This window comes from Macaca nemestrina, chromosome 2, assembly GCF_043159975.1.
Source record: "Macaca nemestrina isolate mMacNem1 chromosome 2, mMacNem.hap1, whole genome shotgun sequence".
NCBI lineage: Eukaryota > Metazoa > Chordata > Mammalia > Primates > Cercopithecidae > Macaca > Macaca nemestrina.
The window spans coordinates 103,545,050-103,564,380 of NC_092126.1; the positions used below are offsets into that span (position 1 = coordinate 103,545,050).

General features: G+C 40.1%; 1 protein-coding gene across 9 annotated transcripts in view; it reads left to right on the forward strand.

The window, feature by feature from the left end:
• MYRI (myosin VIIA and Rab interacting protein) overlaps positions 1 to 19,331 on the forward strand; it is a 412,711-nt gene that overhangs the window by 293,488 nt on the left and 99,892 nt on the right. For 8 of the 9 annotated variants that reach the window (XM_011738813.3, XM_011738817.3, XM_011738815.3 and 5 more), the window contains one exon: positions 18,776 to 18,912. In XM_011738813.3, the coding sequence (XP_011737115.1) occupies positions 18,776 to 18,912 (137 nt within the window). The remainder of the gene's footprint in view (positions 1 to 18,775; positions 18,913 to 19,331) is intronic. The other variant, XM_011738816.3, reaches the window with a different exon arrangement.

A 19,331-nucleotide genomic window follows, 5' to 3' on the forward strand; every position in this document is an offset into this window, starting at 1 on the left:
TAATGAGCCAAAATCAACCTGGCATTCCTAGGTGAAACTTTAATGTGATTGTAATTTCAGTGCTGTTCTATGTGATTCCAGTCTGTCTTCAAATGAGAATACACATGTTTACAAATTTACTTGTGTCATAGAAAAAGAAATTAGAAAACTGCTTACACAACAAGTGCCTTGAAGTGATTAGTATTCGCAGTATGATGTTAAGTAGGTTTTTTTAGGGAAATGACACAGTGATTTTAAATTTTATTCTGATTCTTTGATTCACACAGCTTTCTATTTGCTTGAACTCTGAAGCAAAAGCCCCAATTTGCCATAAGAACACTACTAAGATTTCTGGAAGAAAAGCAACCTGATCAGATGTCAAGGCACTGACCCAAGAATGATGTCTACAGTCTGTTCCCAGATTTGCTTCTAGTTTAGTCAGTGACATATCAGCAAATTACTTGTTTTCATTTTCCTCAGTAAAATAATGATAATGATCATTTATACTTGCAATATACCCATTATTGGCTTAATACTACCTATGGATCAAGGAGGTCCTAAATCTATATTTCTAGTCCAAATTTCTACCCTCCTAAAAATATACATATGTGTGTTTGTGTGTGTGTGTGTGTGTGTGTATGTGTGTGTGTATATATATATATAATCTCCAGACTGGTGTATCCAAATGCCCACCAGGTCTTACCACCTGGGGATGTGATGGGCACTGCAAATTTAATTGTCCTACCTCAACTTTCTGCCTTCCCTCTAAACCTGATCCTCTTCCTATATTCCTATCCTGGCTAGTTATATGACCATCACAACCCATGCACCCGAACCCAGAAGCATCATTTCCTCTTACAGTGTGAGCTCACTGGGCTAGCACTTGGTCTTAGTCACCTTCATAACCCCAGTATTTTGAACTAGACTTGGCACAGCAAAATGCTCAAAAAATATGCCTGTATTGAACTAAACTTCATAAAGATGGATGGTCCAGACAAACCTATAAGTTGTTTATGAGAATTTTGAAGAATTGCCATTGTGAAAAATTGCAACCCATCTACCTGCCCCCATGGTCCAAAACAAATGGGAATACAGCTTTTCTGTTAGTGATTTCTATGCCAGGGTATAGTGAACTCCCATGAATCTAAACTCCATATAAGCAAAGCTTGGTAGTGTTTTGATTCTTATTTTTACATTCTGTACCAACTCTTACCTAGATGTGTCTCTATGTTTGTTATTTTTTACTGTATTTCTTGTAGCTTGTCACCCTCACTCTCAGATGCATTCCTGCTATGTGCCAATATTGTAATAGGTGCTTTGTGACATTGTTTTTAATTTCACAGCCTGTGAGGTAGATTTTATAAACATTATTTTTAAGTGAGAAGTAGGTTCAAAGAGAGTACATGACTCTCCCAATATCAAACACAAGTAAGTGAGGAGGGTAGAGCTCCCATCTTATTCTCTCTGTGGCTGCAGACCTTCATAATACACTTTCCTCTTACTTGGAAAATTTCATCAAAGTTGTAGTATCTTTCTTCTCTTTATAAAATAGTATATGTTTATGTGACTTGAAAAAATAAAGTTACCCATATTACCACTATTTGAAGATATCAGCAGTTACATTTTGGTACATTATCTTTCAGGGTTTTCTTTTTCTATTTATAGCTGTGTTTTTAAACATGCCACATTGTTTTAATTATTATATATTTGTAACGTATCTTAACATCTAACAGGACAAGTTTCCCCTCCCTCATATCTCTTTTCCAAAACTTTTCTTAACTAGAAAAATAACCCTAATTTTTTTTCAATGAGAGCTTCTCTTCATTTTCTTCTACCTTGTAGGAAGGCCCCTTCTGAATATCTAGACATATAAACAAGGGTTCTCTCCATGTAGAAAAGACTTATTTTGAAGTAGCTTGGGTTGGGGAGGCTGTCAATAAATAATAGCAAAATGAATCTAAAATGTGCTTATATCATTTTTTAAGAAATCAAATTTTTAATGCTTATAGAATCAATTTTCTTCTGAATGCCTTCCCTGAGCTGGGAATTAGGGAGGACATTGAGATACCAAGTAATAAGGTAAGGCTGAGAGGGGTTAAAAAAAAGACTTAGAGGGTTTAGAAAATATGCTATTGTCTCTACAGCTGCAGAAAAATGAGCCTCACTTTTTTTAAAATTAGAACTTACAGAACAGAGGTTTACTCCGAAGCATATCACCCACCAGTTGCCACCTAAGCACCTAAGAAGTTCTCAAATAAATGTTCTTTCCTCCCTTTAACTGCAAACCCAGCAGATAAGCCTGTAGCTGTGAAACAAAGGACCCTCTGCTTTTACCACCTGCCCACCTGTAGCTCCTAAAAATGATGTTGTCACATTTTCATTCCTCAAGAGCTGGACTGTTCTGTGGCTAAGCAATTCTCCAGAAGCCCAAGAGCTCTGGGAGTAAGAAGTGTAAGGCCAAATTTGTATATTTTTCTGGGCCAGGGCCCTGAGCTAAAACAGGCAGGGGCCCTGGGTTCCCCTAGGATTTTGACCTCTCAGTGAATCTGATACAAGATGGGACCCTTTGGGAAGCCCCACCCTGGGGGCATGAGGGTACTGCCTAGCCTTTCCTTTTCAGCTTGGACGTTGGCCACCCAGAGGGTTGCCTCTCTACCAGCCTTCCTCTGGGGTTGGTACAGAATCTCTGCCTAACCCCTCAGGGCATGAGACTGATACAAAAAGGTGGGCATAGCATCCAGTGGCTGATCCCACCAAAGGCACACAGCATGTGCTGGCAGTCCAGCTGGGACTTGGACTCATCACCCATCCCAGTTCAGCCCTCCTTCCTCAGAGTCTTCCAGCATATTGCCTTTGTTGAAGCTAGTGCACTGCCATGGAGGTGCTCATGTCAGCTGATGGAGCGCTGGCTCATGGTGGAAACTAACGAAACTGTAATAGACTGACATGTGGTCAGAGGTCTCTGTGGACACCTGTGTGGTATTCAGTGCTGAGGAGAAGACAGACGGCCACACTGTGTGGTGCCTAGAGTGATGGAACTAAAGGAAGAAGACAAAGTCTGCATAAACAACAACAGTGCAGGGCTGGAAGGACTGCTCAAGAAATTCATGTCTATTGAGTCAGTTGTGAAAATAAGAATTCATCCACTCACTGATTAGGAACCCTCCTGTGACGCCAAGAAAGATAAAAGCTTAAGAGGTGCTCACATCTTAGGTATACAAAAAAACCAATATGCTGTAATCATGTTCCGTTTGCAGAGATCATCTTAGGAGGCCTGGTGTAATAGGACAAACAACAAGTTGTGTCTGCAGAATGCATGGGACCAGTCATGGGCCCTTCTCTTGATGGATGCTTAACTTAGCAGCACAGGCAGATCCCTAAATAATTAATTAAAATAGTGCTGTGAGGTATCGTGATAAAGATTTATGCTTAGAGAAGAGGTGAGAAAGTTGGATGAGGCTTTATTAAGAATAATGGGGGAAATAAGTAGAAAGTATGTATGTTTAGAGGCTGGGCACAGTGGCTCATGCCTGTAATCCCTAGTACTCAGGAGGCTGAGGCAGGAGAATCGCTTGAACCCAAGAGGCAGAGATTGCAGTGAGCCGAGATCGCACCACTGTACTCCAGCCTGGGCAACAGACTCTGTCTCCCAAAAAAGGAAAAAAAAAATGTATGTTTTGAATTTTGTTTGGTCGTACTGTGGAATGTTTCCGACATTCTCAGCAGTTTTTGGCATGCTATAAAGACACCCATCTACAAATCGTATAGATTTGACGACTTTCATGGGCCCACCAGCATAGATTTTAAGAAGACAAAACATTTTCCAGTATAGTTAAAGCTCTATTGTGACTCTCTAACTCCATTTTCTTTTCCCTCTTAAATTGGATATATTGTTCCCATGCATGTTATTTCATTTTACAACTTATGTATGACTAAAAAGATGTACACTAGTGCTCTGTGTGGTGTTTTCAGTTTACATTAATGGCATCATGCATACATAAAGTTCTGAAGTTTATATTTCTACATTAAACGTGTTGAGAAGCATAGACTTGGTTTTTTATTTAATATCATTGTACATATAATCTCTTGTTAAATGAATTAATCACAGTTTATTTCATCATTGTCTTACTGAAGGACTCCTTACCTTGTTCACACCACACCAGCCACACTGACTTTGTTTACTCAAACATGCAAATGGTGTTCATGTCTCAAGGCCTTCGCACTTCCTGTTCCCTCCACCTGGAAAGCTCTTGCCCCAGATTCTACATGGCTCACTCTCTCTCCTTGCCTCTGTACAAAAGACACCTTCCCTAACCAGCCTGCAAACATAGCTCCCCTTCCCCACTCAGTCACTTTCTCCTCCTCTTAATCTGCTGCATTTCTTCTCATGGCACTTGCCACACCAACATAGAATAGATCTAGTTATCTGTCAGCCAACCTGCCTGTTGTTCTAGCATGTGAACATCATGAGACTGGGAGCCTTGCCCGTCTTGTCCACTCCTGTACACTCAGTGTTTACATCAGCATCTGGCACATGCTGGGTGCTCAGTATATATCAGATGAATAAGTGAATGAGTGAACAATGACTGAATGAATGAACCAAGGTTGCTTACATTTTCTTCAGTTATAAGCAAATCTTCAGTGAACACCCTTGGGACACATGTGAGTGCCTCTCTGGGGAGATTCCCAGAATGGAATTGCCGGGGATGGCCCTCCTGCAAGCACTTTGTCAAGTGTAAATCTCCATACAGAAGAAAAAGACTATTTGGGGAAAGGAGGAAGTTAGTCTCTTTAATCTGTGAAGATGCTTATTTCTGATGGGAGGCAGCATGCAGCCATTCCTCCTGCTGTTTGTTCAATGTGCAACAGAGCTTCTCACCTCTCCGCCTACCCAGACCGCACCTCTGTTAAACCCCAGCTCTCCTCATCTGTTCCCTTAGACACTCTCAGAGTGGGACACCTGACACTCCCCATCTACATAAACTTCCTCTAAAGCACTCTTGACCGTGATGAGGATAGTGATTGGTTTCATTGTGTCAGAGATGAGTATTTTACTGGATTCTTCTCTCAACTACTCACAAAACCCCATGGTGCCATTATTATCCCTGTATTACAGGTGAGAAAATGGTGGCAGAGAAAGGTTAAGTAATTTGCCCAAAGTCACACAGTTAAGAGGTGGCAGAGCAGGGACCGGAACCCAGGCTCAGAACCTGTGCTAATAATGGTACTACTGATAACGTGGACTTCAGACTGCACAGTGTTCTGTGCTAGACTTTGCAACATACTTTATGTTCTATCTGTCATTTAATCTCCACAGCCAAGTTGTAGGAGTAGGAGCTATTGTTGTTTCCCTTCTGATGAAGTTCAAGGCACCAAGAGGTAGAATAACTTGCCTGGCACCTCACTTCCAGAGAGAGCTCCAGAATTTGAATTCTTTTCTCCCTGGCCCCAGAGCATTGTCTTTATCCATAGTGCTATACTTTTCCAGTGTAATTCCAAGGGACTTGTCCAACCTGTCCTGGAACACATCACTCACTCATTCCTTCCTTCAGGGGAAGCTTCAATAGAAAGATGGCCACACCCCAGCCTCTTGCCTCTGGTCTTTAGGGCACTCTCTTATCTTGACAACTATATGAGCTCTTGCAGGACAGATCTGGTCATACATCTATGTCATAAATTTATTTACATCATCTGAGCAGCAGTCTGTTATCCTCAGCCTTGCCTTGTGTCCCATCAGTAAAACGCTTCATTACAATTATTCTCCCTAGGGAAATGGAGCAAAGTAGAAGGACAGGTCACCATAGAATCTCCAAGAACATATGTGTTCAGAAAACAACACTTCTGCCAACAAATGATGCTGTTGCCCGCATTAGGGCACATGTCCCCTCCTGAGAATCACTCATTTGCAGCATTTGGTACAGGACAAATGCACAGAGGTCATGCAGGAAAGGTGTGTTCACTCACATTCAGACTCTGCTGGCACCCCCAGTGAGTACCAAGGGTCTGGTCTTTCTCTGGGAGCTCTCGGTTGAGCTATCTAATTCTTCCTCTAGCCCTGTAAGGCACAACCTATCCCATTTTGCAGATGAGAAAATGGTAGCTCAAAGGACTTAAAGTAATGAATTCTAACTGTGTTGTCATTGGTAAATTTTGAAGGTTTGCTGTTGATTATTTCCAAAGGATCGTATTAAAATTTTCCATTTTTAGAGGAATTATACCATACTGAAAGATAAAAATCAAGAAATGTTTAAACTTTTTAATAACCTAGTTCTTAAAAACCATTTTATACCAGCTTTCTCTTTCTCTGAGGAATCTTAAGATACTTAACCTTTCCCCGTAGTTAATAGAAGTTATAAATTTCCATGCCTTTTTTCTGACATTAAGGTTTTTTATTAGCAGATAATACTTTTACATATTTATGGAGTACATAGTGATGTTTTGATACATATCACGTGTAGTGATCAGATCTGGGTAATTAGCATAGCTATCATCTCAAACATCTATCACTTCTTTGTGTCAGGAACATTCAATACTCTCCGTCTAGCTATTTGACACTATATTATATATTATTGTTAACTATAGTCATCCTACTGTGGTATAGAACACTAGAACTTATTCCTTCTATCCAGCTGTAATTTTGTATCTTTTAATAAGTCTCTTCCTATCACCTTCTTCCCCCTACCCTTCCCAGCCTCTTGTATCCTCTGCTCTACTTTTTACTCCTATGAGATCAATTTATTTAGTTTCCACATATGAGTGAGAACATGCTGTGTTTAACTTTCTCTTCCTAGCTTATTTCACTTAACGTAATGTCCTCCAGTTCTATCCATGTTGCCATGAATGACAGAACTTCATTCTTTTTCTTGGCTGACTGGTATTTCATGGTGTATATATGCCATATTTTTTGTATTGCATCTGTATTTTAAAATTATTCTTTTTGGGGGTTAAACCTTATTAAGGTATAATTTACAAAGAGTATGTTGCATCCATTTTATGTGTACAGTTCAACAGGTTTTGACAAATATATACAATCATATAACCACTACCACAATCAAGATATAGAACATTTCCAACTTCTTGAGAAGTTTCGTTGTGCCCCTTTGCTGTCAGTCCCACTGCTGGCTCCATGTAAACAATGATCTGCTTTTTGTCAATGTAGATTAATTTTGTTTCTGTTAATATTTCATGTAAGTAGAATAATACAATTGCAATTTTAATTTAAATATTTTATTTAGCATAACATTTTTGAGGTTCATTCATGTCATTTATATCAGCAGTTTCTTTTTTTCCTTTTTGAGACAGGGTCTCCTTCTATTGCCCAGGCTGTTGTGCAGTGGCACAATCATAGCTCACTGCCACTTCGAACTCCTGGTCTCAAGCAATCCTCCTGCTTCAGCCTCCCAAGTAGCTGGGACTACAGATACACGCCACCACACCCAGTTAATTTTTGTATTTTTAGTAGATATGAGGTTTTGTCATGTTGCCCAGGCTGGTCTTGAACTCCTGGATTCAAGTGATCCACCCACCTCAGTCTCCCAAAGTGCTGCGTTTACAGACGTGAGCCACCAAACCCTGCCAGCAGTTCCTTTTTATTGTTGAATAATAGTCCATTTGTGCATACAATTTAATTTGTTTACCGATTCACCTGCTGATGGACATTTGATCAGTTTCCAGTGTTTTGGCTGTTATGAACAAAATTGCTATAAGTTTTCTTGTGCCATCTTTTTATTTTTCTTAAAAAGAAATATTTCATAGGGACTTGCAAACAGAAGCCATGTCTGTGTCTTGGGCAGTGGTGAGACAAGATAGTGGATCTCTATGCCTCATGTACAAGTCTTTGTGTAGACATGTCGTTTCTGTTTAGTTCCATACCTGACAATGGAATTACTGTATTGTATAGTAACCAGTATATATTTAACTTTGTAAGGATTCACCAAACTGTTTTTACTAGCAACATATGAGAGACCCAGTTGCTCCACATCATTACCAGCACTGTGTATTGTCAGTCTTTTTAATATTAGCCATTCTTGTAGATACCACATCTTTTATCCCTTCATCTGTTGTTGAACACTTAGGTTAATTCCATATCTTGGCTGCTGTGAATATTGCTGCAATAAACATAGGGGTGCAGATGTCTTTTCGGTATAATGATTTCCTTTCATTTGGATAAATTCCCAGTAGTGGGACTGCTGAATCACATGGTAGTTCTATTTGTAGTTTGGTGAGGGACCTCCACACTGTTCTCCATAGTGGCTCTACTAATTACATCCCCACCATAGTGTGTGAGAGTTCCCTTTTCTCTGCATCCTCATCAGCATTTGTTATTTTTTCTTCTTTTGAAAATAGCCTTGCTACTTGGGGTGAGATGATACCTCATTGTGGCTTTGATTTGCATTTCTCTAATGATTAGTAATTTCAGCATTTTTTCACATATTCGTTGGCCATGTGTGTATGTCTTTTTTTAATTTTTTATGGGTATATTATAGGTGTATATATTTATGGAGTACATGAGATATTTTGACACAGGCATGTAATGCATAATAATCACATCAGGAAAAATGGAGATCCATCCCCTTAAGCATTTATCCTCAAAATTAGACTGTCTTACAATCTAATTTTATGATTTTAATTATCTTAAAATATACAATTAAATTATTGTTGACTATAGTCACCCTGTTGTGCTATCAAATACTGGGTCTTATCCATTCTAACGATTTTTTTGTACCCATTAACCATCTTCATCTCCCTCTCCACCTCCCACTACCCTTCCTTCCTAGCCTCTAGTAACCATCCTTCTACACTCTATCTCCATGAGTTCAACTGTTTTGATTTTTACATCCCACAAATAAGTGAGAACATGCAATGTTTGTCTTTCTGTGCCTGACTTATTCACAATGGAGTACTACTGTTCGGCCATAAGAAAGGATGAGATCCAGTCATTTGTATGTCTTCTTTTAAATGTCTTTTCAGATCATTTTCCCATTTTTTAATTGGATTGTTTGGTTTTTTGCTGTTGCTTCAGTTCCTTGTATATTCTGAATATTAGCTCATTGTCTGATTAATAGTCTGCCAATATTTTCTCCTATTCTGTAGGTTGTCTTTTCACTCTGTCAATTGTTTCCTTTGTTGTGAAGAAGCTGTTAATTTAATTGCATTTGTTTATTTTTGCTTTTGTTGCCTGTGCTTTTGAGGCCTTATTTATAAAATCCTTTTTCAGACCAATGTCCAGAAGCATTTCCCTTATGTTTTCTTCTAACAGTTTTATTACTTTAGGTCTCACGTTTAGTTCTTTGATCCATTTTGAGATGATTTTTGTGTAGGGTGAGAGGTGAAAGTCTAATTTCATACTTCTGTATATAGATATCCAGTTTTCTCGGCCCCATTTGTGGAAAAGACTGTCTTTTCTCCAGTGAGTGTTCTTGGCACCTTAATCAAAAATCAGTTAGCTGTAGATATGTGGATTAAATTGGGGGTTTTCTACTCTGCTCCACTGATTTATGTGTCTGTTTTTATGCCAGTACCATGCTGTTTTGGTTACAACAGCTTTGTAGTATATTTTGAAGTCTGATAATATAATGCCTCTAGTTTTGTTCTTTTTGATCAGGATTCCTTTGGCTATTCGGGATCATTTGTGGTTCCATACGAATCTTAGGAATTTCTTTCTATTTCAGTGAAGAATTTCATTGGTATTTTCATAGGGATTGCATTGAACCTGTAGATTGCTTTGGGTAGTATCTGTTGATTTTCTTTTCTTTTCTTTTTTTTTTTTTTTTTTTTTTGTTGTTGTTGTTGTTGTTGTTGGGAGAAGTCCCACTCTTGTTCCCCAGGCTTGAGTGTAATGACTCAATCTCTGCTCATTGCAACCTCCACCTGCCAGGTTCAAACGATTCTCCTGCTTCTGCCTCCCAAGTAGCTGGGATTAAGGCGCCTGCCACCATGCCCAGCTAATTTTTGTATTTTTTAGTAGAGACGGGGTTTTACCATGTTGGTCAGGCTGGTCTTGAACTCCTGACCTCAAGTGATCTACCTGCCTCGGCCTCCCAGAGTACTGGGATTACAGGCATGAGCCACTGCACCTGGCCTGCTGTTGATTTTTTAAAAGCTTTGGTATTTTAAGAAATTATCATGCTTAAGTTTGTGAAACTATACAGAGCTAAGAATCTTTGTGTAATCATCCTCAGGGATCTCAGGGATAACTTGGAATGTTTTTTGTTGTTGTTGTTGTTGTTGTTGTTTTGTTTTGTTTTTTTTTGTTTGTTTGTTTTGAGATAGGGTCTGGCTTCATTGCTCAGGCTGGAGAGCAGTGGTGCAATCTTGGCACCTTGCAACCTCCGCATTCTGGGCTCAATCTATCCCCCTACCTCAGCCTCTGGAGTAGCTGGGACTACAGGCATGTGCCACTGTGCCTAATTTTTGTATTTTTTGTAGAGATGGGGTTTTGCCATGGTGCCCAATCTGGTCTCGAACTTCTGGGCTCAAGCACTTTGACTGACTCGGCCTCCAAACTGCTGGGATTATAGGCGTAAGCTACTGAGTCTGGCCAACTTGGAATCTTTTAAAAAATAAGTGAGGGAAATCAAGCATGGACAACTCTGGACAGTTCCAAGTTGGAAAGCTTTTCCCTATAAATCTCATCACCAGGAGAGCATCTCCCTTTCTTCCTAAGCCACCACTCGCACACACCTACTGAAGCTTAGAAGAAGCAGTTTGATTATGAGAGAAAATGCCTGGGACAGAAAGCAGGTAGATTCTGGTTTCTCACACATTTGTGGGAATGATGCAGAACCCAAGACCTGTGGGACACTGGCAGTCCAGCCATGCCCAAGATGCCTTTGACCTGGCTTTCCATTCCATCTCCTGACTTACCTAGCACTCTTTGAACAGATTAGTCTGGCAGCACTGTTGGTTAGGGCCCTGGTCTGTTTTGTCACTTCTATACGTCTAACACAGTGCCTGGCACATAGTGGGCCCTCAATACATAGTGAAAGAATGAAAGAACGAGTGAGTGAACAAATGAATGAGTCCATGCACAGACGCAGGATTCCACCCTGTCTTCTATTTCAGCAGCATGCTGACATAAAGATTCTTCTGATCTAGCCTTGCCTGCAGTTGTGCATGTTTAGTCGGAAACCAGACACCTGAGCGTGGGCCAGGGAGTTGTACACTTAGCCAGTCCACCCGGCGTGCTGGGGTCCTCACAGCCCGTTCCCTGCACCTCTGCCCATGAGCCACATGCATCCTGTGAGTTTCTTCTGAGCCATAAGTTTTTAAATAAATGCAATAAAATCAGTAATATCAAATGAAGATAATCATGACTGAGCCTTTCCTGGAAGCCCCAAGGAAGAGCTTCCAGAAAAGCTCTCTGCATTAACTCTAAGTCAAATCATAATTGAAAACACATTACTACTTTTTCCTGGCAGAAAGTAAATTTATTTTTTAAATTTTATTTTAAATTGACAAACAATAATTGTATATATTTATGGGGTACAATGTGATATTTTGATATATATACATTATGGAATAATTAAATCAAGCTAGTTAACATATCTGTCTCGCACATGTTATCATTTTTGTATGTGACATAAAGCACATTACCTTTTAAGGAAAAGTTTTCTGCTCTCCAAATCGGCCTGTGGTTTTACAGATCATTCCCCACGATTTACTATTGTCTTCCACCTCCCTGCAGCTCCAGGCTGGTGCCCTAATTCCACTCTGAGACTTAAGTAAGCTGAGGCATTCTATTTTAAGTTCATTAAAATACTTCGGAATGCTGTAGAGTTTTGGTATAAGCAGTGAATGGAGAACTCATCTGATGATGCACTTGAAGTCTTCTCGGGCTGTCTAGAACTTAGAACATGATATTAGGACTCTTGGTTGCAAATAATAAAAACTCAACTCAAAAAGCCTTGAACAAACAAGAGAAAATATTGGCTTATATAATGGTAAAGTCCAGGGATTGACTTTAAGCTTGAGTAGATACAGGTGTTCTAAGTATATCAACAAAATCCTGTCCCTCCCGATTGTCAGATCTGCTTTTGAACCTCTAGGCTTTCATTCTGCCATGGAGCCAGCCCTGCAGAAAGGGGGCATTTGTTACCAAGACCTCCAGTAGAAGCTCCCAGCTCAACCCCAATGGCAAGTGTGAGTCATGAGACCATCAACACTAGTGCCAGGAGTGGTACCCAGCCTTCCAGAACCACATAGACTAAGTTGGAGAGGGAGGGAGGAGTGTCCCAAAAGGAAAAGAAATGTCCCTTTTAGAAGAATGAGGGGCACAGTAACAACTGTCCTCCACTGATACCATGTGGACCCTTCCAGCTGCAGAGCTGAGCCTTTCTGGTGACCATCTGCTCAGAGAGCAGGGCAGTGTGTGGAAGAAGGAGGCTGGAGAAGATTTCTCTTCTGCAGTTGCATTTCTTTTGTGCTTTTAAAGATATCAAATAAATCATAGGCCCAGAGGGTGTGATTTCCAGAAGCAAGGCTTTCTGTATTTCCTTTCTTTTCTGTTACATTATTCTAAATTCTGAAAATAGCTTTATCAGTGTTTTTTTAAATAAAAATGACAGATGCTTCTTATAATAAATTAAAATTCTATAGTAAAATAAATTGGAGAGAGAGAGTCTCTATTCATGCTGGGTGCCTGTGAATAGTACTTGTGCATGATTGCAAGCTCCCAGTTTTTAATCCCTGCTCAAGAGTTTGCTGCTTTGGGCAAGGAACTCACTCTTTCTGCATGTTGATTTATGCATCTGTGAAAGAGAGGACTCATCATTTTAGAGCTATTAGAAGAAATTATCAAGCCCTGTTCTGATGCCAGGCACCTTATTGTTTACGTTATATAATTTAATCTTCAAAACAGCCTGACAAGGTGGCTACTGTCATCATCCCCATCTTATAGATGAAGAAACTGAGGCTTAGAGGGATTAAGTCATGTGTTCAAGACCACACTTTTAGTAAATGCCAGGACCTGGGCCACTTCACCAGCACCCGCACCCGTGTGCCTACCACTGCACTGTACTCTGCAAGAATTAAATAAGGTGATGCAAGGAAAACTTTTGGCAGACAGAGCAAGCACTCAAAAAATTGTGCTCATTTTTTCATAACAGTGATACTGATTATATGATGAAGTTTTATGTGAAAGAAATTACACATTTGGTATATTGTGTTAGATAAGTGCTTTTTCTCCCTCAATGAGGAAGACAAACCTCTCAATTTCAATTTCAGTTTTTCAACCAAACCAGAGGGGAGAAGATAATGCTTGCCTTCTGCTCTTTCATTCCCCTTCCTGAGCTGCATTTGGGGACCAGAAGTGGGCTTTGCCATGGACAAGTTGGCGACTCTTTCAGGGGTTTCCCTTTAATGTGAGGCCACTTTGAGAGGGACTTTAGAATCTCACACCATGGGTGGGAAGTGTAAATTGGTGCAAGCTTTCTGAAAAAGTCGCATCTTTGAACCTGGCTGCTTTACTTTTAGGATCCACAACTATGGATATGTGAAATTGTTTAGCTGGCAGCATATCCATCACAGAACCGTTTTTAATGCAGAAGAAATGGGAAGGATTCAAGGTTCAAAGATTGGAGATCAGTTATATAAAGCTTGCTGTGTCCATACCTTGGAGAACTCTGAGGTGACTGAAGATGTCATGGGAGACTTCAACAACATTACAGTCAATCAGGAATACTAAGTGGAAAAAACAAGTTATAAAACAATGTCTGTCCATCACCTACTGGATTTTATCAAGTGACTACTAGGTGCACTTTAGTGGTCTAGGCACATGGGATACAGGAGTGGGAAAAAAATCTGTCTTCCTTGAGCCTATGTCCTTGAGCCTATAGATAACAAACAAATTAATAATTAATTGTCAATATGTTCATATAGTGATTATTGTTATAATTACTTAATCATAGACAATTACATATCACTAAATAGGTACAAAGAAGTATTCTATAAAAATATAAGGAATAAAAATCAGAGTAAGAGGACAGACATGTTGGCATGGTAGTGGCATTTTTGCAAGGATCGTCAGGGAAGGCCTCCCAAGAGAAGTGATATTTGCACAGAGGCCTGAATGAAGTGTTGGACTGAGCCTGAGACTATCTATGGGGAACTGTATTATAGGCAGAGGGAACAGCAAGATCAAAGCCAGTGTGAGTATGTTTGTTAAAAGATAGTGTGAACATTGCTCAGGAAAACCCATTTGTGGCTTTTTCTCTTCATTGAAGTCACTCACCATTTAAAAGGGGCACCTCCCCACTGCCACCATCACTGTTTCCTGGCCATTCCAGGTGGCTGCCCTGCTGCTGCCCCACAGCCCCTGTCTGCTAAACTTTGTGGGAAGAGGGAGCACGTCCTTTCTGTGAAAAAATTTGGTCTCTCAGAGCTGCTCTGGCCCTGGAGCCCCTTCAGCACCAACCAGCTTTAGACTGACCTCTTGGTCCCTGCCTTCTCTGTGTGCCTGCATGAATACACACACACAAATGCACATACACATGCATGCACACACATACACATGAGCACATGCACATTTGCATGCATGTATGCACACACACACCCCCCACCATGAGTTCCAGGATCCCTCCCAATCTCTGTGTAGGCTGATTATAAACCACCTTGCATGGAAGTCTGAAAGAACACTCATCTAATGTCAGGTTCCAGTAGTAGAACTTGGGGTAGTTTTCTGAATCTTCTTTTGCTTGTTTTTATTTCAGTTTTTGTAATAACACATGTACTTGGTTAAAATAAATTCAGCCAGTAAAATATATCAAAAGGATTTCATATCCCCAACTCCTTGCCAAGTCCCAGGCCCCCAGGGAATCACATTTAAACATTTCTGGGGGCTACCACAATAATCCTAAATAATATGTTTATCTTGCTGTTTATTGATCAGTCAACTTTAGACTTCTATGAATAGTTCACTTTTTCCTATCTCCTTACCTTCCCCTTGGAAGTTTTATTAAAACTTTTATTATATGCCGGTGACCTTTATGACTTTAGCATATCGAAACCATTATCTTTGGTATGTATACCTTACACAGTCTGTCTTGACTGCATTCTGTAAGATTTTGACTCCATTCTGCAAGATGGGGAAATTAGCATCTCTGAACTACCCTCGTCATTCCTCTTTCTCTTTACAGCCAGGCTTCTATCAGGCTGTCAATGATTTTTAATTTTTCTTTCAATAACAAATGCAAATGTCTTGACAGTGTGATCCTTTTATGCTTTGTCTATAAATAGGGTGAAAACTAAGTAGTTTCTAAATTATATAAATATTATCTTCTAGAGACCAAAGTCATGACTTGAAATTCATGGAGAGAAAAAAAAAAAAAAATACTTAATCTTGGCTGTAACACGTGGGCTCCTTGAAGAAAAATGGGTCATCATATTTCTTCTTCCACTCAATTAGTTTACAAAATCATACAACTTTTCATTTGCTTCATAGTTAGACCATATTTTCTTGAGCTCTTTTTGGTTTTGATTTTGATTTTCCCAAAGCTTCTAATGGCCTTTCCTTATTCTTGTTGGCAAAAGAAAGATGTGGCTCCTTCTTCACCATTTCTCTTCATCCAAGTAGATTCTTAATTATATACTTATTGAATGCCCCATTTTGGCTGCCTGCCTTCCAGATCTGCTGCACAATCCTGGGACTTCTCTCCATTGTACTCCTGGGACAGTTTCCTTCTTTTTAGAGTCCCAAGATCCTCTTTCGTGGATGGCTTTTGGTTCTCCTGGAATACACCTTGAGAATTTTCTTTTCCAGAAAGCAATCTTACGTATCTGCAAATGTCTTTATTTTGCCCTCTTGTGATGATGGATTGGCTGAACATAGAAGTCTAAGTTCATGCCATTTATTCTTAGAAAATTTATGCTCTACTGTCTTCTAACATTCATTGTTATTGACTACAAATTTTAGCATCATTATTTTTATCCTTTTGCAAAATATTATTTTTTTCTGTGTGAAGCCCCTAAGTTCTCCTTATCTTTGAGGATCTGAATTTTCATGAAGATGTAGCAAGGTAGGTTTGTCTGCTTTATTTTGTTTTATGTTCCATTTATTGTTTGGGCAATTGGTAGGCCCTCTTAACCTAAAGACTTTTCCCTTTCTTAGCTTGGGGAAATTTTCTTCTATTATGTCTTTGATTTTTTTGCCCCTCTCTTTCATTTTCTCTTTTCTTCCTTTTTGGAATTCTGTTAGATGCTGGACCTCCTGAATTGAACCCCCATGTCTGTTTTCTCTTGTATATTCCATATTTTTGCCTTCTTATTGTACATTCTAGAAAATTTATGTTGGTTTTAACTTTTAGGACTTCTGCTAAATTTTCTATTGATCCTGTTTTCTATTTCCAATAAGTTGTTGCTTATCTTCTACATATATTTCACATCACCCTAGCCTGTTGCACGGATGCAGTATCTTTTCAAACCATTATGGACATTAATTAGAGTTTAAATTACTTTCAGTACCCTGAGTTATCTTTTTTTGTCCTTTGTTACTTGTTGTTAGTTTATCTTGGTTCTTTCTTCTTATGCCATTGGATTGTTGCAAATGGCTGGTGATTTTTTGTCATCTATTCATATTTTTGAAAAAAGGACTTGGTGAATAAAGGTAACCAACATGGGCCTCCTCTGCCATTGGGTAGATAAGTATTCCCAATAGACCTCTCTTTTGGAAAGAGTTTAGGGCTGAAAGGTGGAGGTGCTTACCAAGAGCTCCAAGTTTCTGAGTTAAGCAGGCAATTGACAGGCTTTGCTTTGGTATACATGGATGACATCTGATGGGCAGGCATGTAGGGGCTCCCCCAATGCCAAACAAGACAGGCTTCTTCTGCATGAGTCCATTTATGTTGCTAGGAAGGAATACTTGGGGCAGGGTAATTTATAAAGAAAAGAGGTTTGTTTGGCTCATGGTTCTGTAGGCATTACAAGAAGGTGCCAGCATCTGCTTCTGGTAAAAACCTCAGGAACTTTTACTTATAGCAGAAGGCAAGGGGGCCTGTGTGTCACATGGTGAGAGAGGGAGCAAGACAGAAGGAGGGTTGTCACACTCTTTTCAACAACCAGCTCTCGAGTGAACTAATAGAGTGAGAACTCATTACCACAGGGAAGGCAGCAATCCATTCATGAGGGATATGCCTCCAAAGCCCAAACACCTTCCACCAGGCCCACTTCTAGCATTGGGGATCACAGGTTAACATGAGATTTGCAACTGGGACAAATATCCAAACTCTATAGCTTCACTGTAAGGTGTTAATCTCCATATTGAAGTCTTAAATCTAAAGTAGATTGTTCAACTTCAAAAGAGAACCACTTTATCTTTTGGGCCTAAGACCAATCATCCTCAGACCAATTGCCCATTTGTTATGGAGTAGGGATGGGGGACCAAAAGACCTCATTATTGTCTACACAACCATTAAATTACCTTTGTGAGTACTGTCATAATCCAAGGCTGCTCTCTGAATCAACCAACTCAAAATTGGGCCTTCCAGTTAGAGTCCAAGCTCTTCCATCTGTTCTGAAAGACACTGTTCTTTGTTACCTTTAGGCTATCATTGTCAAAATCTCTGATTTTGCTCTCACCCCGATTCTTTCCTTGTATAGATTGTTTTTTATCTTTGGATATCTTCTCACGTTTCACTGGGGTCTGGAAAAGAAGAGCCACTAAATGTGGAATTGTCCTTCCATTGAATTGGAAGCCTTTATATTCCTGTTGCTTTTCTGAATTTTCTAAAATGAGTGTGTATTATTACATTTATAATAAGAAAAATAAGAAAAACAGCTGTTTTCAAAATGGAAAGGCTTTAGAAATTTGTTCTCATCAGGCATAAAAGAGAAGAATTCCTTTTTTTTTTTTTTTTTTTCCAGATGGAATCTCACTCTGTCACCTAGGCTGGAGTGCAGCGGTGCTGTGGTGCTGTCTCGGCTCACTGCAACCTCCACCTACTAAGTTCAACTGATTTTCCTGCCTCAGCCTCCCAAGTAGCTGGGATTACAGGCATGTGCAACCACGCCCAGCTGGTTTTTGTATTTTTAGTAGAGATGGAGTTTTGCCATGTTGGCCAGGCTGGTCTCAAACTCCTGACCTCAAATGATCCACCTGCCTCGGCCTTCCTAAGTGCTGGGATTACAGGCGTGAGCCACAGCACCCAGCCTGGATCTTGCCAATGTTTTATACCAACCATTGTAGCATTAACCAGGAAACTACTTTCTCACAGTGCTTCAATCTGAATGAGGAAGAGGCTAGAGAATTTTGCTATCTTCCTTGTGCTTTTTATTTTTGCAAGATGAATTAGAAATGTTGTTAATACAGTAAGAATATTACATATAAAGCCTACTATTAAATGCCCTGAAACTTCGTGGTTTAAAATGTCAAGCATTTATTGGTTTGCTCTTTGGAGTGACTTAGTGGATGGTTCTCCTGGTCGCACCTAAAGTCACTCATTTGTCTCCAAACTATTGGCCGATGGCTTCTTTCACCTGTCTGGGAGTTAGCTGGCTACTGGCTGGGGCAAGAGGGATGATTGGGCCAAGTGTTTCTCATCACACAACAGGCAAGCTTGGGCTTACTCACGTGATAAAGATTGTGGGATTCCCAAGAGCAGCAAGAGAGGAAACTGCAGGGCTCAGCATTCACACAACATCACTTTCACCATTTTCTACAGTCAGAGAAAGTCACAAGGCCAGCACAGATTCAAGGGGAATAAACTTCACATCTTGATGGATGGAGCTGTGAAGCATTGTAGCAGTTTTGCAATTCACCATTTAGTAATTCTAATTTTCTGTTGTCTAATTCTGTTTTCCTCAGGCTTCTGAGGGCCCAGTCTCTGGAATGGTTCTACAATAATGTGAAGAGCCGCTTCAAGCGCTTTGGCAGTGCCAAGGTTCTGAAGAACCTGTACAGGAAGCACCGGCTGGAGAGTGGTGCGTGCTTCGACATTCTAGGTACTCTCACTTCCTGCCACTCTAGGAGTCTTTGGTGGGCTGGTGGGTAGAAGGCCTGGCTCAGGGGCCCTGAACACTGGAGCACACTCACCTGGGACAGATAAATTTGCTTAACTATCCGGCACTAGTGAGAAGCAGAAATAGATGGACGGATGCCAGAGACTCGGCTAAGTTTTGACTCTTTTGGTTCCAGCATCCCCACTGGGCTAGAGCTTATAAGTTAGAAGCTGTGAACACCAAGTACTTCTGCAAATTGTGATTATTTTAATCCCAGATCAAAAATTAGGTATTCTTGATCATCATCCCTTAATAATTAAAATGTTGGAAAGTCATTTGCCCTTGGCTACAGAGAGACTACAACTGTCCCTGGAGGGCATGCCCTCCACCTTCCTTTCTTCTTACTCCAAAATTCTGTTCGT